The sequence below is a fragment of the Apis florea genome, unplaced genomic scaffold (assembly GCF_048593485.1).
Source record: "Apis florea isolate Af1SG1 unplaced genomic scaffold, ASM4859348v1 contig_26_pilon, whole genome shotgun sequence".
In the NCBI taxonomy this organism is placed as follows: domain Eukaryota; kingdom Metazoa; phylum Arthropoda; class Insecta; order Hymenoptera; family Apidae; genus Apis; species Apis florea.
In genome coordinates, this window is record NW_028256622.1 from 375,467 (window position 1) to 401,366 (window position 25,900).

The 25,900-nt window shown below is 40.2% G+C and overlaps 1 protein-coding gene across 5 annotated transcripts in view; it reads left to right on the top strand.

Annotated features, from left to right (window-relative positions):
* The first annotated feature begins 589 nt into the window (after positions 1-589).
* Positions 590-25,900, top strand: part of Ptp10D (Protein tyrosine phosphatase 10D) — a 44,939-nt gene continuing 19,628 nt past the window's right edge. For all 5 annotated transcript variants that reach the window (XR_015291759.1, XR_015291760.1, XM_086907109.1 and 2 more), the window contains exon 1: positions 590-5,330. Coding sequence is in view for 3 of the 5 variants with exons in the window: in XM_086907109.1 (XP_086763235.1) it covers positions 5,262-5,330 (69 nt within the window). In the remaining 2 variants the exon portion in view is untranslated. The remainder of the gene's footprint in view (positions 5,331-25,900) is intronic.

Below are 25,900 nucleotides of genomic sequence, written 5' to 3' on the forward strand. Positions count from 1 at the left end.
AATTTTCATATATTATTGTTATATAACTTAACGTTTGTAAATAACATAATAATTGTTCGATCTATAATAACAAAACGTACCGATAGTAGGTGAGAATAAAACGCGATCACTTTCGTACCGACAGTCGAGAATAAAACGCGATCACTTTTGTATCGACAGTTCAAAATCGCGCGTATTTTAAAAATTTACTTCATTTAATCTTATTTTTATTTTGATTTCGTCTGTGACAAATTCTAAATTTTTTATTTTTCTTTTTTCAATCAATATTCCAACGATAAAAAGAAAAAGAATAATACATAATAGAACAACTTTTATATCAATTTAACTAATAATTTTTTCAAGTCTCAAATACATTTCTAAATTAATCTCTTCTTTCCGAATTTTGTATGGCTAGCAAATTTCTAATTCAATTATAGCAGACAGTTCATCCTTTCTGCTGGTACACGTCTTTCGCGTTACGTGACTGTTCATTCTCTTTGTGCGAACGAGACAAGGAACTACGTATACAACGAAGCCAGTATTGTGCACACGCGCAAAACCGTAGGTAGTAATTTTCTCTGTTCTGGGCTCGCAATAAGGGTAGAGGGCAAACGCCGACAGAAGGTTGCTCCCATAGGTGGGGAATGCATCGGATGGTGGTGGGAAAGAAGGAACGATTGGTAAGGTTCTGTTGGTACAAGTGCTAACACGCTTGGAACGATGTGCGTGTGGTGTTAACCAGCAACTCTCACTCGAGAAAAGGAACGTCAATGGCAAAAGAGTACGTAGCGAAGTGCTAAGAAAAAAAAGAAAAAAGATGTGTGGTTGTCACTACGCCGTATAAACAGACGCCCGACCATTTCGATTTTTACGTGCTGGTCGCATCATTCGTGCGGATCTTGCAATATGGCTGATGACGTTGAACAAAGTACTGTATCGTAGCGATTCCAAATTCGATGTTAATTATATTACATTCATTTATGTAATTTTCACTTCAAGATAATATGGAAATGATTATTCATTTGCCGTTCACTAGGGTGATGTGATTTCGTTTAAATTTTAATTTATTCATAGGAAGATATATTTTATTTATGGTGTTACGTCATTTTGTTTTTCAGTGATTAATAATAATGTGAATGAAAAATTTATCGTAAAATAGACATTTTAATATTGATTTTTATTTCTTGCATCAATGATAATATCTTTATTTTTTTTTCTTTTACTTATTTTTTCTTTTTTTTTTTCTCTCTCTCTCCTTATTGGAATATTATTATGGAGACAAGTATTTGAGGTTATTTAAATTACCCGTTTTATAAGAAATTCTTTTCGTTGTAAATTGAATTGGCATAGATGGAATACAAAAGGAATAGTCGATATCAAGAAAGTTTTAAATCCAATCTTTAATATTAAAGTTTAAATAACGTAGAATCGATAATTGATCGTTCCTTTGTGTTATTAATTTCATCGTTCCAGCTGTATTGAATTATCTGGTTATTTGATGTGAGAGAAAAGAATTCAGTTTCTATTAAATTATTAAAGAGATTTCGATTTGTATCTATTTATTCACCGGTGGTGGAGCTATATCCTCCTTTTTGCACAATTATTCCCGCAAATTTAGGTAATAGTAATTAGTGCACAACGTAATGAAATTATCCTCTTAAGTAAAATTGCTTTTTATATTCTTAAAAAGCGATTTAATCAGATGAATCTAAAACAGATTTGTAAATATAATAGAATTTTTTTAAATTTAAATTGTTAATTTAACAAAATGAAAATTTTTGAATATTTATAGATAATAATCTCAATAACAAACAATAATCTCATAAAAGTAAAAACTTTTAACTACGTCCCTGAGTTTACTTCCTAGGTCTGCAAGTATCTGATAAATAAGTAGGTCTATGTTCAGAAACAAGGATCGAGGAATAAGGTTTTTAATAGAGGAAGGGAAATCGAAACAGGTACAAAATTAAGCGGACGTTTCTTCCATTTTTTCTTTACCTTAACAACGAGTATTACCATCCTGAAAGGATCCAAATAAAGCGTTTTTCTAAAAATTTGACAAAAAAAATTGTGCGCAACTACCGTATTATTCCAAATTCCCGGAAATCTAACAATTCCACCGAACGATTTACAATATACATCGTATCTTCGAGGAAAATCGGAATCGAATTCAAGAAGATGCAGATTATCACGAGTCATCGAACCGACGCGTGGAAAGGCGCGAGCGTCTCCCTTTCAAGCTACGCTCCTGGCTACCGATCAACACGTACGCATAACTCTATACACACCGAACCAACACAGTTCCATCCGTGGAGGAGCTCTAGGCCCGTGAAGCACAGCGAGGGAGGAAACGCAGAGCGGCGAACGTCATCGGTGGCAGGGAATGCAAAAGGCCAGATGGTGGGAGTAGTTCGGGGCTAGGTTGATGGTAGGGAAGGAGGAAAGGTGGGGAAAACGTTGGTGGTGGTGGCGGCTGCGCCGGGTATCCGGCTGGGGCAGTAGTCGGCGGCGTTTCGAATCATGTGGAGAGAGAAAGAGACGAAGAAGGAGAGAGAGGGAGAGGGTCGAATGGAATGGAAAGGCAGTCAGGTTAGCTGCGGCGCGGTAGGGGAGGGCAGGAACGAGGCAAGGCAAGCGATTTAGCTGGTGCTGGTTCGGCGAGCCACGAGTTGGAGTGGCGAGAGAGCAGCCGAGGTCCCGTTGCCCGTGCCTGCACCGGGAGAGGCGTCATGAAAGCGCGCCAGTTGACCGAGTGCACCTCACCTCGGACGAAACCGCGTATTTGTCGTCGTTGAGGAGAGGCCTACCTTGCCCTCTCTGCTTTCGTGGCAAGGATTCGGCCGGTGGCTCTCCTGCTCCTCGCTGTCACGCGCCTCTATTGTTTCTCCAGTGCCGGGGGGGGGAGGGGAATCTTGGTTTTCGCCAGTATCCGGATAGGATAGCGGCGCGCGTATCCGTGTCGTGTGTCGGTCGAGACGTACTCGATTTTCGTCATTCGTAACCCGTGTGTACCCGTTTCAAGAGAGAAGTTTCACCCAGTCAATAGTGTGCGAGTGAGTGTACGCGATGCGTGAGACGTGTCGTTTGGATTGATCATCGCGGATGTCTACGCTTCGGTCTACCTTTTTGACAAGGGAGTTCGAGTGGGTGGAAAAGGACGAAGGAAAGAAGATTTCTCGTTTCTTCTTTCGAACGACTCGTTTTCACGTCACGCGAATTTCTCGTGGCGCGATACGTTGTTATTGACATATCGATTTGGTTGGCACGGTGCTCGTTCGTTTTTGGCATCGAATCGTGGTGGAGATCGAGAGAAGGAAACACCGAGAGGAGGAAAAACAAAAAAGGAAAAGAAGAAAAAAGAGAAAAATATGAAAACTCGTTTCTGTCAGTGAGCACGGCTCGGATGAAAGTATTAAAACGTTCTTTCTTTCGGTTTCACGTTGATAACCACCGTCGCCTCGGTGGCCTGGCGTGTTTCACCTTGACGTTGAAACGTTGAACGTACTGGCACGTTTCGGCTGATATTTCTCATCATCGAATCGAGAGAGTGTGGAAACGGAGCATTTCGACATACACGCGATATTATTTGTTATTCTTTGTTATCGTAACGATAATACCGTACACAACGTTCCACGTACGTTTCCTTTTCGATTTCGTATTTTCCGTACCCGATGATGATCGATTCGAAACGCGAAGGGAATAAAAGGAACGAAGACAGATTGGATTGGCTCGAAGATTAATTCAAATTCGTCGGGCGTTCGATGACGTATAGCTTCTCTGTATCAGCCGACGTCAACGTGGGCCGCTTTAAACAAGCGAAAGGAAACTTGTAACGCCAAAAAAAAAAAAAAAGAAGTAACGATCAGACCAGAAGATTATTATTACAAACCTCGTTATAACATTCCATTTTATTTTTTAACACAAAGTAACGAAAGTTACGCAACGAGTTACCTCCTTTGTCGTAAGAAGAAGAAGAAGAAGAAGAAGAGAGAAGCGAGAAGAATATTAATCAACGTCGGATAATAATCGTCTTTGAAGTACAATTTCCTGAATCTGATATCGAACAATCGGACTGGCTGGTAACGTTAGTGACATCTCCGATTTCGGTTCGTTACCTTGGCGTTGTCTCGGGCAAGGCGGAGGGTGGCATCCCCTCGTCTCGTTATCCCATTCCACGCTCGTCGAGGGGCGAGAGACGGAACGGAACGTCGGGCGAGAGGAGAGAAGAAAGGACAAGGGCCTTATCTAGGCCCTCTCCATTCGACAACAATCGAGTCGAAGTGAGAAAAGAAAAGAAAAGAAAACGAAAAAGATGATAGTGCACGAGCTCGTTATCAAACTTTACGTGGCCATTGTCGACTCGTTGCTCGTTGTCGGTTGCCCGTATCGTTCCAGGTAAATTCGAGTTCTGCTCGTCGCTTCATCACGTCGATGCGACTCTCGCCTGACATTCCATTATTATTATTATACGATTCTCCGTGGCGAGGATACCTCTCCCTCCGAAGGTAAAATAAGACCAGACTCGCAGTCATGACGGAATCAAGGACCAGAAGCGTAATAAGCAACGACAGAACGAGAAAAAAGGGGGAATCCTGAATCGTGGACGAGTGATAAAGTAGTGGCGGGAGAGACGGCTCGTTGAAAAATCGAACGAGCGAATATAGGCGCGAGCTAGAGTCGAGCAGGAAGCACGTTGGTCACACACGCGTTGTGACACGTGGTTTGGGGTACCGTTCGCAACATTCCTATCCGAGGTATCCGGAACAGGTTAGAGGAGGGAGGAGTGGTAGCGTTCCGGTTAGCCAAACCGTCGAGCCCAGCCGTCGATGGATATGGCAGCCGCTGTTGTTGCTCCTCCACGGTTCCAACGTTGTCGGCGCCGTGCTACCTGTGAATCGAGCGAACAGGTGTTGTCGCAAGGTGTTGTCCAGGCCGGGATACGTGATTCCTCGTGATAGCAGCCGCGTCGACTCTCTCAGTGGTGGTGCCGCTCGTGTTTAACTCGATCGATCGTGTGTGCGTGCGTGTTTGCGTGTGTGCGTGCGTGCGAGAAAGAGAGGGAGAGACGATTCCTCGCGTGCATTCTTAGCGACCGAAAGTGTTTGACCGAAGTGATACACGGTGAGTTTAGGCGAATCGGTAGCGAAGAGGCGCGGAGAAGTAGGCCGCGGAGAAGAGAGGAGAGGAGAGGAAAAACACACACGGTTGGGAATCGGTGCGAGGGAGAGGAAGAGAAGGAGGCAGAGTCGTAGGATTGCGCTGTTGGTCCGGAAAATTAAGAGATGAAGAGCAGGATGATGGTGTCCAGGTTTCGCGGCACCTTTCTTCTGCTTCTCACGCTGCTCGCGGAGGTGAGTAAGACGATGGTGGTGGGTAATCGTATGAATCTAGGACGTGTCGTTGGAACGCCTTTCGAACGAGAGACACTCGCCGACCGGCCTCTTGTCTATGATTACGTTTCGCTCCGCTTCTTCTTTTCATCCCACCTCACTCCGAGGAAAATTTGTAACAAATTTTCCTTTTTCAATTTTTTGCAAAATAATATAAGTCTCTTGGATTATTCTGCTTCTTCTTAGGTGAAAATGTTAAAAAACGTGGAATGATTAATAATACAAGGTATTATAGATTATCGTTATCCAGATAGATTATCATCGGTCTCGAAATCGATCGATATCGTTTCGAAAGGGAAAAAATTTACTATATTATTTACTTTGTTTGCTTTATCATGTAGAAAAGAAAAAAAAAATTCTAAGAGAGACAACTTCCTGTCCCGTTACACACACACACACACACAATAATCGAGCTAACATCGAAATTTGACAAGTCACGAGTCACCAATGCTAATAAATTTCTTGCGCAACGGAGATTGGAAATGGAACATAGTAACGTTCTAGAAGTAAATTTTTACGAGCCGATTGCCCCATTCGACTCTCTGACTTAATCGAAGTGAAAATTTTCCAAGCCCGATTCGAAGGAGATTCGAAGCAAGTTTCGCGGTGTGTCTCGAGTGCGAGTATCTCGTCTCTCGAGTTGTGGTCGGCGATCGGTGAAGGGGAACGGACACAGGTCGGTATCTAGTCTTCTTTTGCTCGGCCGATTTGTGTCCCCGGGTTGCGAAACTCGTCGTCTCACTTTCCCAACCTATGAGAGAACGTATCCAATGCGTTTGACCTCTTGAATTCGAATCAAAATCGCTTATCCAAAATCGCGTCTATCGAAATCAAAGGCGATAACAAGAAGGCGATAAAACGAATCCGTAAACGAATCGGTGAAGAAGGGAAGAAGCGGAAAGGCGTGTGACGATGGATTTCGTCGGCAAATAAGTAATAAAAAAGAATAATGTATCTGATAGGATATAAAAAAAATTTACAATTATACCGTAAAATTTACATTCATGCACATCCCCACGCGCGCATGGAATAATTAATTAAACGAAAATAAGAATAGCGCGTGATGGCGCATAAAAATTCAACGTTTCAGCGAAATTTTTTTCACTCGAAGCTGTGAAAGTATGTATGGCTGTCACCGATGATTAAAAATTGTCGTAAAACAACCGTTGAAACAAATGAAACTCGAAGAATCGGCCTGTAGCCGCATCGCTGTTTATCGAGTAAAGGAAAGTTTCCTCGGCGAAAGTTAAGTTTCTGCCGAGTTCTGCCGGTGAATGGTCGCCCCGTTCGACCATGGCCAACGCCCATTTCGATTGTTTTTTTGAAATTACCGATATATACCGATATATAAAATATATATATATAATATTGTTTATCGTCCTCGAACAAAATCGATGATGGATGGAAACGCTAGGCCAGGTTACGCTCGGGTATACGTTGGTTAACTAGGCTAAAGTGAAAGTGAATAAAGCGGAGATTGGTGTAAAAACGATGCAAGAGCAGTCCGGGATAGGACTGATAGGCGGATACAGAGAGATTCGTCGAAGGACGGAAAGGAAATGGAAGAATAGAATTTTTGTGGGTTTTCAGGTCAGAGGGTTTTGCCAATGAATCACCGTGTATTTCTAGCAAAGTCCTCCTTGATCCTTGACGAAAACAGAAGCGTAAAAAACGAAGATGCGGGAGAAAGAGAGAGAGAGAGAGAGAGAGGCTAAATATAATGGAAATTACTTCGATTAGAAATAAGAGATCAATTCCAAAGGAAACGTAAACGGATGAATTAAAAGCAAAAAATCGGGAAAGAAAACACTCCGCGGTGGTCTGGCGAACAAGGAGAAATTATAATTAACCCGGCTACGCGATGCAACAGATAAAGTAACGAAATAAAACGGCCATCTGTTTCAATTTGTTGGAACGAGTTGGTTTTATGGGCGAGCGAGTATTACTTGTATCTTCGCTATTTTTCACGCAATTAAGGTAATTATTACGGTAAAACAAAATTTTGTAACGAATGAAATATTGCGAATTATATTGTACGGGCACATTGGATATTTATTTAACATAAACGAAAATTTCGATGATAAATTTCCCATACGAAGGATTTGATAATAAAAATATGCGTTTACAATTAAAACATTTTGCATGAATTTTCTAATTCTACTTTTTACACATTACGAAATGTAACGAAGAAATATCCAATTCTTTCTTTCTTCTTTCTTTTTCCATTAATCGAATTCGAACGATATACTGTTACGCGTATCGATCGAATGGAATTAAAATATTTACCTGTTTGCTTATTTTCGTTACTTCTTCCTAAATTAGCCGTAAAATAGGATAGAAGACTTGCAGATCGTTTCGAGAGCAAATAAGACGAGATTTATCGTGCACGATTACGTCGAAGAAAAAGTAATAATCATAACCATTGCACTTGCGTCGTTGCACTTGAAAAAGGATCACGTTATAGGAAGAGATACACCTCGGTGAACCATATACTTTCTCCTCGAATAACTTCCTGCATCTTTCCCGCTCAGAAAACAACCAGCCATAACTCGTTCTGAATACCATTCTCCCATTTTTCCGAACATCTTCCGCGAATAGTTCTCCCTCTCTTTTTTTTCCTTTTCTTTTTTCTTTTTTTTTTTTGCAATGGAATAAAAGATGCACCGGATGCTCGCTTCCTTCGTTCGTGTAACGTCGATATATCGGTGACTGCGAAATTTGCATCCGTGGTCTGCAGCCACGACACCGTTTTAACCAGAATTACTGCAACTTCCGCTTCGTTCGAACGCGAAATTTCGAACTCGTTCTCGCAAACGAATCGATTTGATATACGCAAGAAGAGAGAGAGAGAGAGAGAGAGAGAGAAGAATCTGTTAAATAACAAACTTTCCTCGTCAATTGTCGAAATTATATATTGGGGATGGAAAGTTCGGCTTTATACTTTATTTTATGTAACACTCGAGAATAGACTCGGTTAATTTCGATTTCGATCCAACGCTAATATTATAATACAACTGTAATAATACGTGGCCAAGTATGAAAGTGGCTGGTAGTTGCGCAAGAACGACGAAATACAAACCTTCGAGTCGAGATTTATTCCATGATCGTGTTTCTTAAATCTCAATCGATACTTCTCCCTCTCCCTCCCCTCTCTCTCTCTTTCTAGAGGAAAGCGACATTAACCCTTTAACACCGTGGACAAGAATTTCGAGAAACCGAATCGAATACCTGTGCTAGTATGTGGAAGGATAGATGGATGATGCAAACCGGCCGAGCGCAAAATCGTCCGCGGTATGTATTTTCGCTAGACGTGGTGGGATCGGGAGAAAGCCGTGACATTATTGGCCCAGAATTCGGGGCTCATGACCGCGCGCTAATTTTAAGCGCTTTGCTATAAGGGGACCGCGATATAAACCGACGTTTCTCAGAGAGAGAAAGAGACGAGTTACGTTACGCTCGCGTTCCGTTGGTCAACGCGAAAAAAAAAAGAAAGGAAAATTCCTCCCCCCATGCGCGTTGGAAACGCGTTTTCTCTCTAATACGGCAACCCCTTTCCAAAGAGAGAGAGAGAGAGAGAGCTCCGTTGACGAGATAAAAATAAACTCGTGCTCTCAAAGGAGAAATTCGATTTACCGTGAACGACGTTTGAGGGTGGTTTCTCTCCCTTCTGCTTTTTTTTTTTTTTGATAAATCGATCGGGCCTTTTTCGATGATTCGCGGTTTGCTTTGTGCCTCGTCGTTGACGTGGAAGATCGCGGTTTTTTCCTCGACTTCTCAATCTTTCCGATGTAAAATTTTTATAATCGCGTGTACGACGTTACTTGTACGGTTGTATTCGTACGTAAGCATGGTCGGTTATGGAAAGGAGGAAAAAAGAGTTTGAGGAATGCGCGAGTTTAATGATGAACCGCAACCCTCCGCAGGTTAAATGATACCTGTTATTGTTTGTGTTTATGATTTTACGGTATTTCTGATTTTATGACAGTATTGTATTATAAATTGATTTATGAGTACTTGGCAATTCTAGGAGATGGATGCAATTATTTCCAGACAATTTCGTCTCTTGATTACTTTCTCTCTGTTAAATCGTTCTTTTTTTTTATATTTAATACTTTTGATTTTACGATTTTTCAATACGAGAATTCTTCGCTTCGAAGAAACGTGACGCAAAAGCGTAGCTCGATGTTTAGTTCGCCGATCGATCGATCCTCCTCTATCTTCTCTACTCCAACCACTGGGAGGGATTCGAACTCCTGGTGGTGAAAATAATCAGGTGAGCAGTTGGACGGAATGATTTGATTTGCCTGTTGTGTGAAACGATGCTCGAGGGTGGCTACGTATCGCGGATCGATACGTAAACTGGTTCGAGAACGAGCGAAGTACAAGAAAGTTTGTATTCGAGTTATTATTAGAAACACGAAAACGGTTTGCATTTGCCCGCCACACAAGCGGAGATAATTTCGAAAGAAGGCGGCTTGCTCGACGAGATGTTAAATTTTATCTTCCTTTGTATTGTTATTTCCTTTTCGCAATAATTTATTCGTGCTCTGATTCAGCCGTTATCGCCACGGAATTGTAACGATATTGGCGGCCGTATACGCGAGTAACGACAAGCGATCGGTTTGCATTTAGCGTGCACCACGCTGCTCTCTTTATTCATTGGCTCGCGTGTCGCGTAAAAGTTTTCGACCCGGCCGCTGGGGCGGTGACCCAGAAATTCGCCTCTCCACGATTGATTCCACCGTATACCATTGTAAATGGAAACTTTCACGTTATCGGGGATTATGTCGTCGGCCGGCCGTGAATCGCGTGAATTTCACGATTGGAAACGCGCTCCTCCGACGCGTTTTCAGCCCGATAAACGATGGGTGAAAGTTGTAGAAACAATGGCGAATTAGGTTCATTTACCAAACTTTTACTTCTCGATGGTTAAACCGCTTTTTTTTTAACCATTCTTCTCCTCTTACTTACATTACATTTGCTAATAAATGTAAATATAATAATAAAATGTAGGATTTTGCTACGATTTTTCCTCCCCCACACGTAAATCACAGGATCGTAATAATCACTCGGTTTCGACGTGACTTGGACCTCGAACAAAAAGAAAAAAAAAAAAAAAGAAAGACACGTCCGTGGGGGATGATCCATATCGTATATTGGACGTATTTCCGATTGTCGCATCCTCATAAAGCGGGGCGAAGCGGGGAGGGGAGGGGCAGGAAACGCAAGTCGGAGTGGAGGCCAGGTCGAGAACGCTTTGGAAGGGCAAGTGCACGTGGTCGTTCGTTGCTCCGTTCGTTCTCTCGCATCCGGATGTGGGCTTGGAGTACATCCTCCTGGCCGAAGGGAGGATGCGCGTTCGAAAATAGAGCAGGCGGGAGAGAGAGAGAGAGAGAGATAAATGAGCGATTTACGCGCGTATCCAAAGATGAATATAATCGGGGAGAGGCGAAACAAGTGTGGGATCGAAACAGGAATTCGTTCGTTTTCCTTCCAGTTTTTGCGGCTGGAAATTCTTCTTTTTCTTTCATCGTTCGAGAAGGATACGTTATATGCTCTTCGAACGGTGTTCCCCAATCTTTTGACGAATTGTGTAACAATTGGAATCTTTGGTTTGACGACGCTCGTCGAAATAAGTCTTGCACAAAACTGTAGTCAAATCGTAACCTTCTCACTTTCGCTTCTCGATCAAATTATTTTCCTTCTCAATTATCGCGTACTTCCAAGGGTTGCAAACCTTTCTCTATTATGTATATTACGTGTATTCACACGAATCATAAGTTAAATGGAATGGAAAGTTGAGTGAATAAATAAATAATTTAATTCAATTGGAAAGAAAATTGGAAAAGTCGTTGATCGCGACGCGTTTTATTAAGAAAATGCGTTCGGTAAGAGAAGAAGAAAAAAAAGGGGAAGGGAGGGGTGAAAAGACTAATTTAGAAACAGGATAGAGATCGTTTAAACGTGACGTACGCGTGAGAATAAAACACGAGCAAAAGGGGCGTTCTTCTTCTGTTCGAAGAACCAGTTGGCCACTTTTCTTCTCCATCCTTGGAATGACATCAGAAATTCTAAGATCCTTTGGTTGCACGTGGCGCGGCCGGCTGCATCATTTGTATTTTTATCGCCCGCGATCCCGTACTACCTTCGCGCGACATCGCGGAAGCGATTCGAAGAAAAATCGCAACCATTTTCCACCGCGTGCGTGGGAATTTTCCCACGCAAGGGGATCGCGACTTTTCAGAAACTTTAAACTTTTCTCTGAACAATAGAATTGAACATGCGCGTTCTTCGGTTGCGTAACGCGCGCGATTCATCGAAGTTGGAACGAAGCAACAATTGGTCGAAAATTGGTGTGGGAATAATTTGGAAGTAACGAGACTCGATGATATTTTACTTGTTTATCTTTTCTTACTATTATTATTATTATTATTATTATTATTCGTTGTAAATGAAATAAATTGAAATTCGAAGGATGTGTTTTACGAGGCGCGTTTCATCCCTCTCTTCGATTGGATTTTCCTTTTTTTTTTTTTTTGCTCAAGTTTAGCAGAAAGAAACGTGTCTGTCGTCTCGTTCCTCCTCCTCTCACTCTCTGCACACGATTTTCATTTCGTTATTGCTGTTCGCATGATTTATCATTATTGTAATTATTTTTTAATTTTTTTCCTTCTTTTCCAATCTTCTTCGCCTCGTTTAAGCCTCGACTCGTCCCCATCCTTCTATTCATCGTAAAACAATCCTTGGAATTCGTTGTCTGCTAGTGGTAGTAGTTGTTTCATCATGAATTATCTCCTATGAGTTAGCATACAATGTGACTTGTTGTAATGCAAAGTGGTGATGATTTTACTCCTGTCATTCTTCCGAATAAATTATTTTTTTCAACCGCGAGAACGAGAGTCTTCTTGATATGATCGCTGATAAAAGAAGAAAAAACTTTGTTCGAACGTGTAGTACGCACTCCTCCTCAATCCTAAGCTTTTCAACCTTTCCTTTCCAAAAGGATGCGAAATTCTTCCGGGCAATTAACATCCCAGATTAACATCTTGGAGTTTCGAAAACTCTTTGGAACCCTTTCGTGGAATGGAAATAGTTTCTGGCAATTTAAAATTAATTTATAACTTACTAATCGTGCGGATTATCTTATCTCGTTATCTCTTCGAAGCTAGCATCCCGCTCGTGTTACGTTTCTATAATTTATTTTGGAGAAAGTCTATCTGCCTATCTCCCTTCTTTTCATCCGTACAAAGTGCAAGTTTACAGTACACGATACACTCCTTTTAAACGTCCATTTAAAGTGAAGAATCATCGAGTGAGAGATATAAGCAGCAGCTCGTCTCTACAGCAAACTTGTTCAACCGTCGACGAAGAATTTATTCTAATCCAATAAGAAGAGGGGTCGAAACAGTTTTTTAATCCTTTGTCACGCTCGCTCTTCCACGCTAATTTCCCTAATTTGTCGTGGGGTGATATTTAACGAAGGGTAATTTTTGCCATAGAACGTCATCGTTGCGTGAAACTTTCCGCAAACTCGGTCGAGAGAAAATCTATCAAATTTCTAATTTCGCTAATCTACTTTAAAATTTCTTGAAACTGGTTCCAACACGGAACGAATCATCGATGTAAACCTTTTTCAAAGAGAGGGCAACGAATTCTTTCTCGACTTTTCTCCGGATATCGATACGTCGAAAGCTTTCTTCGAGGAGACGCGTGTGCATAATTGCGCAGAGACACTGGGCTTCGTGCAATCGATATCCAAGCATAATGACGTCCGTTGAAAGACGTTCCTGTGAAACGTTGGACACTTTCACAGAGTGTGGAAACCTCTTGGAGAAAGATGTCTCGCTTTGACGGTTAAAAATGGATATTCGTCGCATATCGTGGCGATTTTGGGGAGGAGGTGGAATTGACGAGAGGAAAAAGAGAAGAAGAAGAAAATATGTTTGCGCGATAATTGAAAACGAGCGTGGACGTGATCCCCTTGCACTTTGAACGACCGACAGTAATTATCGTTTGAATTATAAGTTAGTTTTTCCAAGAACGTGAATCGCTTCCGGTTATCGCTGTGTTGCAGGTGCGTAATATCATCAGGATGATTAACCGCGATTAATAATTCTCGTGAATTGTGGAAAAAGAGAAAAATGGAAAAACATTGTGTCACGATCCGAGGGAGATACGTTATTGTGCATCGTGTAATCGAGATAATTGATTATTGCAATCTGTCTATTTTTTTTTTTTTTTTTTTTCTTTCGAAGCATTATTATTACTTCGAGATTATTTCATTATGATTTATTCTTCGTTCGAGGAAAAAAAAAAAATAATGACGTTTCTCTGGATACCATTTTCTTATCGTATCGTAACTCCACGCGGAATGTCATAAATAGCTTATCTACTGTCGCGCGTTTTTTTTCCTTTTTCAAAGAGATATCTATCTGTCTATCCATTGAAATTATTATTCTTCGAAATTAAAGTAAACAAGTTGATGAATTATCATCGTTAGAACAATTCATTTTATCTTATTTACCTAGAAATTTGATTTATCTTGAAGAAGAGGCAAGAAATTTCTCAAACAAGATAATTTACTTAGATAAACCTAAATAAATGTTGCCCCCCCCATGGCAGGGACAAATTACCATTAGAAACCGAAAAACGGTGCCATTTATCTTGTTCCGCGTAAATTTACTTATCGCGAAAACACAAATTTCTCTCTTCGCTGGGTAATTGCGTCAAACGATTATTAAACTACAAAGTTCCCGAGTTTTATCTTAATCGAACGGCCGATTACTTCGAAACAAAGCGTTTCGAAGCGGAAAGAGAGAGAAAGAGAGAGAGAGAGAGAGAGAGGGAACGTTTCGAAACGAAGGAATAAATTTTTCGAACGGGACGATTCGCCTCGAAAATTGCTAATTGCTAATTGCGCGTTAGGTTATCACAGTTGATGGAATGTATCAAGATCGTACGTAACCCAAGATATATATCTTTTAGGTTAGGTTGGAAATCAATTAACCCAGCCAGATGTGAAAAATTTCTGTTTCAAAAGTTGCGCCAACTTGTAATTACGTAAATTCTTTAATTACGCAAAAGCTACGAAACCGCTTCGCTCGTCGGATTGGAACATGCCGACGTACGCATTTTTAAAACGAACTTTAGTTTTTCTTTTTCCTTTTCCCCCCCCTCCCTTGATATACTTGTTCACACTTTAAAACAGGAGTAAGTTTCTTTTCACTGAGCGTGAAAATTAGAAATTTTCTGATCGTTGTTAGGCATTGTTATTCATCGACGAGCATTATCACAGTTTTATCATAGTTTTTTTTTTTAGATATGTTATACAATGCTCGAAAATATCATCGATATTGTTCTGCTGCGAAATAATTTTTCTCTGATAAGTAAAAACTAGGGAGGAGTGGATAGAGAGAAACGAGCAACGAGTCTAACGATTCTACATTTTCGCCGGCAACGATGCGGAAGCGCAGCACTCAGACTTCGTGCAACGTTTCCCCCCCATCGAAGTTTGAAGGAAATTCTTTATTTTCTTCGCGTTAATGAACGCCCGAAACGTCTGCTCGTTGTCTCGCTTTTCCCTTTCCCACGGATTTTCGCAAATGGTTGGAAAGTTCTCTTCTCGATCCGGGCATTTCGATTTAAATTTTTTTCCCCTCGATTTTTGGAAAATTTAACGATCCGAAAATATAAGTAAATTGTTTGTTCCTGGATTCTTTCGTTGTATCGCATATTGCATTGCATAGTGCTATCTAAAATGAAAATTTCGACTCCCTTCAACGCGGCATAATGCGAACACACATATATTTGTGTCTTTCGAAATTCCATTGGAAAGGGAATTTTTGATGAAAGGATGGAAATATATTTTTTCTTTCTTTCTTTGGACAAACAAAAGAAGGAAGAAAATATAGAATCCGGTGTTTAACCCAGTTGCTCGAACCCCCGGACGATCGATTCGAAAAGAAGATTCCGGACAAAAAAGTGAATTCTCGTTGCATCAACGATTCACTCGTCAGAATTCTTTTGTCTCTCTCCGATGTTCGCGGCTTAATGGAGGAGTCTCCTCCAGCGCAATTTAATTTTATTGTTCTCCAACGTTTCTCCTCCTCTTTTTTTTTTTTCTTCCTTTTTTTCTTTTCTTTTTTTTTTTTTTTGCTCTGTTCCCCTTCCCCCGAGAATTCGTCGATTGCGCAAAGCGTGGTGTTACACAAGTTGGGTAGGAACGTATCGAGCATCTTGTAAACAGGAAGTCGGATCGTTAAGCGCATGCAGATCTTATCCAAACGATTACTGGTTGGATTCAGCTGTTGTCAGGATATTGCATCGTTAGATTAGATCGTTTTCGAGGAAGGATGATCGTCCGTTCCTCCTTGCTTCCATAGATAACGCCTTCTGTGTATGTATATACACAGTTCGATTCGATCGAAGATACCGATTTCCTTTTCCTTTTTCTCACTTGCCGATGTAAAGACAATTTTTAATTTATCTTTATGTTTGCATAGCTGGCCTCGATAACATCTCAAGTTGGGTGATGATCGATCTTTCGAGGAGAAGATGTTTCAGTTTCAGAATGTTGTATTTGCCATGACGGAATCTTGTATTATATACTTACAATATTATTGAATATTTCGTAGTGATTTGTCGATTGAAATTAATTTCGTTTAATTTAAAGTAAATCGAGAGGAAGGAAAAATCGATTTTTACCGATCGAGGAGAGATATAATTCATCGATCGAACGCCGAATTTGAAAATTGAAGCTACGGTTCACGATTCTTCGATTAAAAAGAATTTTGCAGACGTTTCGCGTCATCCTGTGCGGAGGCACTTACGCGAATCCATTACGATAATCCAAGATTAGCAGCAGATTCGTTAGAGCGGTTGTGACCAATGACGATCGATACCATCAAGGAGTGTTCGTCACGCGAAATGCGCGTGACGACGACCTTAACGATTATCCGGTCTCGCCATCCATTTCGTTATTAGCGTTGGATTGTTCAATTTCGTTAATTGGTGGCAGCATACGATCGGTTCGATCGTAAAATCGCTGCTACTTTCAAGAGATTGATCGGATGGAGGGTTGAATTATCGTCTTACGTGTCTGTGGACAGATTCCGCGGTAAACACGGTAGTCTTTGATCTCAAGTTTTAATCCGTGAGAAATATGTATAATCGATTCGATCGACAGATTGAAATATTTGAGATCGGTATGGAATAATTTTATTTAAATTTCTATTTAAATTTGTGAAATATTCAATTTATTAATGGAAACCAAATTCTTCAAAGTTCCTTTCAGCTGGATTTTATTTAAAAAGAAATTAAAATACTTGAAACTGCACCAAAAGATCGGTGTGGAATGATTTTATTCAAATTTCTCGCGAAATATTCAATTATTTGGAGTCAAATTCTTCAAAATTTCTTCTGGATTGGATTTTATTTAAAAAAAAAAAAAATTAAAATACTTGAAACTGCACCAAAAGATCGGTATGGAATAATTTTATTCAAATTTCTCGCGAAATATTCAATTATTATTTGGAATCAAATTCTTCAAAGTCTCTTCTGGATTGGATTTTACTTAAAAAAAAAATTAAAATACTTGAAACTGCACCAAAAGATCGGTGTGGAATGATTTTATTCAAATTTCTCGCGAAATATTCAATTATTTGGAGTCAAATTCTTCAAAATTTCGTCTGGATTGGATTTTATTTAAAAAAAAAAAATTAAAATACTTGAAACTGCGCCAAAAGATCGGTATGGAATAATTTTATTCAAATTTCTCGCGAAATATTCAATTATTATTTGGAATCAAATTCTTCAAAGTCTCTTCTGGATTGGATTTTACTTAAAAAAAAATTAAAATACTTGAAACTTCACCAAAAGATCGGTGTGGAATAATTTTATTCAAATTTCTCGCGAAATATTCAATTATTTATTTGGAGTCAAATTCTTCAAAGTTCCTTTTGTGTTGGATTTTATTTAGAAAAAGATCAGATCAGAAAGAAACGTTACTGCAAAATATTCAATTGTGCGAAGGACCCGAGTTATCATGATGTTAAATTCTTCACTGTTTCCTCCTCCTCCTCCTCCGCTTCTAGTGTTTATTTATAACTAAGGAATATTCGCTAGGCGTTCTCATTAAATAATAACGAGCTGACTTTTCCAGTTGGCAAGGGACATTTCCCCCTCTCCTCCTCCTTTCCCCTCCCCTCCCCTCCCCCTCGCCCATGGTGCCGTACACTTTTCCCCATCCATCCTATTAGTAAAATTTTCACGAAGGCGAGGACTTTCTCTCTGAAATTCAATTCAAAGGGACCGCTCGTTCCTTGTTCTTCTCGAGGATGTTTGTCTTTGACAAACCCGAGACCTTACCCGTTTTACGAGGGTTCACCCATGCAGGGATGCTACGTTATATAGTTTATTTAGAGATTCGGGGTTCATCCGTCCGAAGAAAAACGAAACGAAAGGAAATATTGAATTCATCCCGCGTCCACGAATTCGAGAAACGATCCTATCGTCGAAGTGTTATTGCCCTTGAACCAGGACACACGTCGTAAAGTGAATTTCTTTTTTGCAAGAAATTTTATTTCATTTGTTGGATATGAAAAGGAAATATATATACATCGTCTTCTCGATATGATGAAATTCACTTTATAAGATCCGTCTCATCTTTCTACAAAGTTATAAAGTTCGCTCAACATTATTTCTAATAGTATTCTTCTCGTTAGTTGAAAAAAAAGAATCTTCTAGAATCTACTCTGTTTCACTCTACTTTCTCCGCCAAGTCGACCGAGATTGGATAAAGATGATTTCTCTTTGGAAAATTTTCCTCCTGTCTTATATGAAAAAAAAAAAAAAGAGAGAAGAATATTAATTTTTCTACTATTTCATTTACAATTTACAGCATCGTTCAAAATTGTTATCGTTAGCACGATTATTAGCCTTGACTCTGCCTGCGACGAAACGAGTTTGTCCATCACTTTGGCGAGCAAACTCTAATTCCCATCGATTCGAACGAAATTCACGCGTTTACTTGGATATCGTTTCTCGAACGTCTCGCGATTTTTCATCCTCTGAAGACAACCGATAAGATAAATCCGGTCACTTTAACGAGCAAACTCTAATTCCGAACGAAATTCGATTCGAAAAATTTACTTGGACCGTTTCTTACGATTTTTCATCATGTAAAGAGAGAAAAGAAAAGATAAATCCTGTCGCTTTAGCGAGCAAACTCTAATTCCGAACGAAATTCGATTCGAAAAATTTACTTGGACCGTTTCTTACGATTTTTCATCATGTAAAGAGAGAAAAGAAAAGATAAATCCTGTCGCTTTAGCGAGCAAACTCTAATTCCGAACGAAATTCGATTCGAAAAATTTACTTGGACCATGGATATCGTTTCTTACGATTTTTCATTCTCTGAAGACAGCTGAAAAGATAAATCCGGTCACTTTAACGAGCAAACTTTAATTCCGATTCGAAAAATTTACTTGGACCGTGGATATCGTTTCTCTCTCGATTTTTCATTCTCCGAAGACAGCTGAAAAGATAAATCCGGCCACTTTAACGAGCAAACTTTAATTCCGATTCGAAAAATTTACTTGGACCGTGGATATCGTTTCTCGCGATTTTTCATCCAGCGAAGAGAGGCGGTAAGATAAATCCGGTCACGGATTGCGCAACGCCTCCGATCGACCTTCCTTCGGCCAAAGGATACCTCTACCTGCCGCTTATGTAACCAATGTTAATCGTATAGATGGAAATAGCGCTCGCGGCGGCGTTATATCACGCGAGGTGTTTGTCACGAGATCGGCGTCACTTCCTGGCCGAAGGCGGTTTAAATTGGAGGAAAACGGCCACGTGTTCGAACGTGTAACTCGAGCGGCGACAAAAAGCGGAAACGAACGACGCGTTTCTTCCCGATGTTGATTGCTCGTCGAAAGGGAGGTGAGAGTGGGAAGAGGGTCGAATTGTCACCCGAAACGGTGGATAGAGAGGCGCGTGATTTGGTTTATTCGAATAATATTCAAACTTGTAACGATCGATGATTGTTATCGATGATTATTATATAACGATATGTCGATAGTAATTGGTAATTATTATAATATGATAAAGTGAGTAGAGTGTTCAATTGAAATTTTCAATTACGTGTGATAATGATTTTTTGGAGAGAGGATTTGTCTCGATGGAATTATTCGATCGTTTTAAGTTCGTGAATAATAGTTCGATTCGATTCGATAGCGATATATTGATAGTATTACGAGTGAAATAAGTTTGAAGAAGATTGATAGTTTGATTATTTTTACCAATACATCGGTAGTAATTGTTATTATTTAAAGAGAGAGACGGTGAAGAGGGTAGGGCAAGAATGTTGGTTATAGAAGAGGAACGTTTGTTGCTACCGTTATCAGAGAGCCATGTTGTTGTACGGAGGGGATACTTAACTTCACAAGTGCTGCTATTCTACATTGTTGAAACGTGTCTGAAGAACTAGTTGGTGCAAGTTAAGAGGAATTAAGAGTAATCATCGAGAGTCTTTGCCCCGATCTATCCTTCCACGAGAATTTTACCAAACACATTTCACTTCGTGTCAAGAAAATATCCGAGAATTCTTAAACGTAAAAGCAAACCCTTAATTCCTTAAAAGGTAAGCAAACACTGACGAAATTTCATTATTACATTCCCTTTGATAATAACAACATCCGCTTTCTCCTCTTCGAAAAAAAATATAAACTCTACGAAAAGAAAGAAGAATCTCTACGAATCGAGTAAATTTTCATCGTAACAAAAAAGGAAAAATTAGAAAAAGAGATTCGTCTCCTCCTTTCACACGAACTCCCACCCTGTGTATCTCTGTATACGTCATAAACACAGAGTCACACCCTGTCGGAGCAACCGGTCGGGGAACAACACCCAGTGGAAACGTGGTCGCGATACGCTCTAGCTGGAGCGTGAATTCTCGTGGTATTTTTAGTCGGCGGCTGGTGGCGGCGTAACGAATAGATTGTTGTACCCTCTGCTCCATTATGATTTATCTCGTTAAACGTCCAACGCGTCTCTATTCGCACCGTCGCTCTCGATTCTCAGTTCCGCCCAAGAAAGACCGTCTTTCTTCCATAGAGAGAGAGAGAGAGAGCGCACGAGCGTGCACGAGCCGCTTTGGAATTTCACGACGCGACATTCATCGACGTTACACACGTCCTCCCTGCGCTCGTGTGATCCAAAGTACTTGTACGTACGTGTTCCTCACGAGATATTTGCACGCGTGACGCGAGCCAACTGGCGATGAATGACTCGCATTTTTATTCCATCTTATTTTTCCAACGAATCCGTAGTTTGGAAGGGATTTTTAAGCTTATCGATCTCTTATTCATCCGTTTTTCGGATACATAAGGCCGAGTTTGGCATTATTTGCGATTGTTTCGATAGATGGTGAAATTTTAAACCCATCACTGGTGGTGGGCGATGGTGGAGGATAGGTTTGAAAAGTGAATCGGAGTGAAAGTTAAAAGCAAGTGACGTTGAATCGTATTATTTTTTTTGTTACTGTATGTAGTTGCAACGTGGATGTATACACGTAAGATTTTTCGCGATGCAACGAATTAATTTCTTCCTTTGGGGAGAGTGTCACAAAGCCCTTTTGTCGCGAACGTATCGCGTAACGGTTAAACGTTCCACTTGTTAGAGCGGCAAATCCGCATTCGCGTCGAGTATTCTTGTTGAAAAATATACTCGACTTCCTATACAGACTTTCTACATTATCCGCCTTCGTCCTCCCGATCGAAAATTTTCCATCGTTTTATCGTATTTTAATATCTTTCCACGAGATCTTACCGACTCTTTCGTTATTAACTCATCGATAAGATCGTTCGTTTTTCCATTCTCTATTTCTTTTTGTGCGCACCACGACGATTATTAATCATCGTCGCTCGTTTCTTATTATTTCCCCTTTATTTCATTCCAGTCAAAAGCTTTGCCCACGGGTTTCGTAACCAAATACGCTTCGAGGAGCTATAAAAAAAATTCACACTCGCGGGAAAATTTGCATACGCGTCGATCGAGGTGCGCCACCAGTTGATTCGATCACTAGGCCTAACCTCGATCGCCTAAATTCCTAATGTAATCGCGACACCGTGTTACGATAGGTGCAACCAGTACACGGTAAAACGATCTTGCCAACGTTTGAAATGTCGCAGAAATATTATCACGCTTGATTTTATATACATTCGCCAGCTCGATTTTTTCCTCGTTTCGATCTTTTCGAAATGTCACAACATCATCACACGTTAATTTCGATATTTCAACCTTCTTTTTCGATTTCTCTGATTCCAACTCTAATCCCGAAACTAGCGCTCGACGGATATTGGGAATAATTGTTGCGCAACGCAGACAAGCGTTTAGTTACGTAAAGCGGAATTGTAGAAATTTCTGCCTATCGCGATATTGCCTATCTAGATCACGATACAGCGACACGCGACCAGACGAGGCCGCCAGTCAATGGCAAAGAGGCATAAACCTTTGCGGTATTTATAGCATACATTTATAGTAGCTCATATTCTTTCGTATTGGATAAGTTGTGCAGGAGAAATATAAAAGTGTTTCTGTTCGTGGCGGGATGACCCCGGATAGCCGAGGCCATTGGAAGAATCGCGTTATCGGAATCTCGTTAACCGAACGATCCGATACATATATATATAGGACTCGTCCATTGTATGAAAATCACATTGATTTAGGCTACGTTGTTCGTTGGGCGTTGAATTTTATTCAAATTGATTGATAAATATCTCACGTTGGATCGATGTGCGATTCATTCACGATTAATAATTTTAATTGAAAAATGCGCGTGCCGGTAATTCTTTTAATTCTCTGGAAAATTCTCCGCGTGTTGTCCGTGTCTCCGCGTCACGTTTGATCCTATCCTCGTTGTTAATTAAAAACGAACGCGAATGGAATTACGATAAATAAGTAAGTGTATCGGATGATCTCGGTGTGTTTCGATACAAACAAGCATAAGTAAATACTGTTTTTGCAAATCCAAAGTTTTTCTCTTTAAATTTTGTTCGATCAATTACGCGTGTTTTAATTGGGAATACGGGAAAACAAAAGATACGATTTACTTGCTTCCCCAATAATTTTATTTCGCCCTTCAGCCTTCTCCTTTCGTTAATTAAAAAACTTCGGATTTTCCAAAAATCCGAATATAATCTTCAAAAAGAAATAATATCCACCAAAAGATAATCCAGCAAAACGTCGATCAGATTCCCAGGTGTACGCGACAAGGTGGCAGACGGCATTTACCTAACGAGCCCACCCACCCCGAAAAAAGAAACACCCTCTCCACCCGCCTAACGTTTCATAAACGAGAAAAGAAAAAAAAAACCAACCCAGAGAGAGAGAGAGATCCTTCTTTGAAGAAACAACGTTGAAAAGCGTTACTTTCGCGCGAGGCCTTTTCCAATTTCGCCTAGCTCCGCGACGAGAGCGGAAAAAGATAGGAAGAGAGAGAGAGAGGGAGAGGGCGGGGCTCGTTTCTGCACCCATCGGTCGACATATATAAAACTTGAACAGTCGAAAAGCCTCCCTCTCTCGACGACCGCGCTTAATCACCGGCAATGCACGCGTGGAAAATAATTCTCGGCGCACTCCACCCCCTCCACCCCGTCCACCGCGTTCCAATGAAATTCTCCGCTCAAACCCCCTCCCCACGCACGCGTGCACACGGGCATGACCCAAAGGGTTTGCACAGCTATTCCTGCGTTCTTGGTACAATTAGGAGTGTTGCCGTCGTAGACCACGACCACGACCACGACGACGCGAATGGAAAGAGCGAGGAGCGAGGAGGAGGAAAAGGGAGCGCGGATTCGGGGGATGATGGTGGACGAGGGATCGATATGCACCTCGGCAGCGTCGTCGTCGCGACCGGATGTAGGAAGAGAGCATCCACGCGGCTCGCAATCTTTCGAAATGGGCAAACTTGTCGCGCGGAATCTTTCTTTTTCGGGGGTGGGGAGGGCGAGGGAGCGAGGGAATGGAGGGAAGAGAAGGGAGGCAACGAGGCAAGAAATTGGTTTTATCACGAAGGCGTTTTCGAGAATATCGCGAAATGATAGTGTGGAGCTATGTCGGGGAGGGGGAACGCGATTTCCATTCGCGGGGATGGAATGATTCGATAGACTCCGTGCTCCGTTGTTGGAGGGCGGTATCGATGCGCATCTGATAGGGTGATCGAGTGGCTTGTTATTTGGGATTTTACGTGTGTCGGGATTGAAACGATGGAGGAGGTATTCGACCAGGACGAGAGGTATTATTAATTGTATCTAGTTGTGTATTTAACACTAAGGAACAATTGGTTTAATGATTAATGAAATTAATGTCGATTTTTTTCTCCTTGTGCACGCATTTAATTTTAGGATTAAGCGATAGGAAACGAAAAGTTATATATATATGTTAGAGTATATTAATTGTAGCTAACAATTGGTTTAAAGATTAAAATTAATATCGATTTTTTTTTTTTTTTATTTGCATACGTGCACGTTTAATTTTAGGATTAAGCGATAGTATATGTATGTTAGGATATATTAATCGTGTCTAGTTAACAATTGGTTTAAAGATTAAAATTAATATCGATTTTTATTTGCATACGTATTTAATTTTAGGATGTTAGGCTATATTGTGTCTAACAATTGATTTAAAGATTAAAATTAATATCGATTTTTATTTGCATACGTATTTAATTTTAGGATGTTAGAGTATATTAATTGTGCCTAACAATTGATTTAAAGATTAAAATTAATATCGATTTTTATTTGCGTATTTAATTTTAGGATGTTAAGGTATATTGTGTCTAACAATTGATTTAAAGATTAAAATTAATATCGATTTTTATTTGCATACGTATTTAATTTTAGGATGTTAGGGTATATTGTGCCTAACAATTTATTTAAAGATTAAAATTAATATCGATTTTTATTTGCATACGTATTTAATTTTAGGATGTTAGGGTATATTGTGTCTAACAATTGATTTAAAGATTAAAATTAATATCGATTTTTATTTGCATACGTATTTAATTTTAGGATGTTAGGCTATATTGTGTCTGACAATTGATTTAAAGATTAAAATTAATATCGATTTTTATTTGCATACGTATTTAATTTTAGGATGTTAGGGTATATTAATTGTGCCTAACAATTGGTTTAAAAGTTAATATCGGTTTTTTCTTTTTATTTGCACACGTATATCAATTGTGTCTAGCCATATAAACATATAACACTATCAAACAATTGGTTTAAAATTAATATCTGTTCCTTCTTTGAATACTCGTAATACAGTTTTGGGGTTAAAGGACGATGGAAGCGTGGAAAATGGGAAACGTACTTTTCCTCGCGTCGGAGCGGAAGTGTAGATGGCGGGCGAAATTGATATCGTTTTTAATATACATTGGCCGTCCGGTACAGACTGTTGTGTTACGGGTGAGTAACGGCATTATAGATTTGCGGTGCGCCTCTTTCCCACGTCTGTCTCGTCGCTTCCGGCATACCGTGTACATACATACGTACGTACCGGCAACGCCACTCCATCAGGACTCATGGCTATAAATATCGTCGTCCGTAACACTCTCGTGAGACGATTTTTAAATCGGATAAGAGAATTCGCATTCCTCGAATTCAACTTTATTATTGTTCGATACGAGATGGTAGGAAGGTTGAATGACGATTAAAAGAGAAAGAAAAAAAAAACGCTCGTTAGTCTTTAATGAGGCCTGGTGCGTGATGAATATTCACACGATTCGTTGGAAATTTCAGCGATTGAAGATAGCTCGAGAAGAATTTGAAACGGTGATCTTTAAATTTTTTAGAATATTGTTTTCAGAACGTTGATTCTCTGAAATTGAAGGAGGAAGCGATCTACGGTGATTTAAGATCGTTCGTGACGATCTCGAGAAAATCACGGATTAAATTTAAAGCGTGGTCGTTTAAGAAAAATTATTCTTCGACGAATATCACTTCTTCCAACGACCGACGAGTTCACTCGAATTCGGGGCTCGACTGGAAATAGCGACGAGAGAGAAGATCAAGGTTGGCCTTAAAAACTCGTCCCGCCACGGATCGATGAATTACACCGAAAGGTCTTCCACCTTTTCACGCTAGACCGTTTGTACACTTTCTATTTGGAAATTTGCCAACATCTCGTAACGGGAATGTATAAAATCGGTCTTGGCCGATTGTCACGACACCGTCGTCGCGATTCCTCTTTTCCTTCCCCACATTTTACCCGTTATAAATCGCGTGTATGATCATTGTTACGCGCGTGAAATTGTTTATCATGTGGGAAATACGTGTTCGATTATACCGTTATTACGTCGCGCTATAGAATTCGCTACACCATATGAGCGCTACAAAACATTTTCTTTCCTTCCCGATTCATTATTATTCCATTGTCTCGACACTGTCTTAATTCGTGTTTTAATCATACCGATGAAATTTCTCCGTCGATCAATCGCAATTACGACTTGCGAAACGTTAATCCTCGCGAAA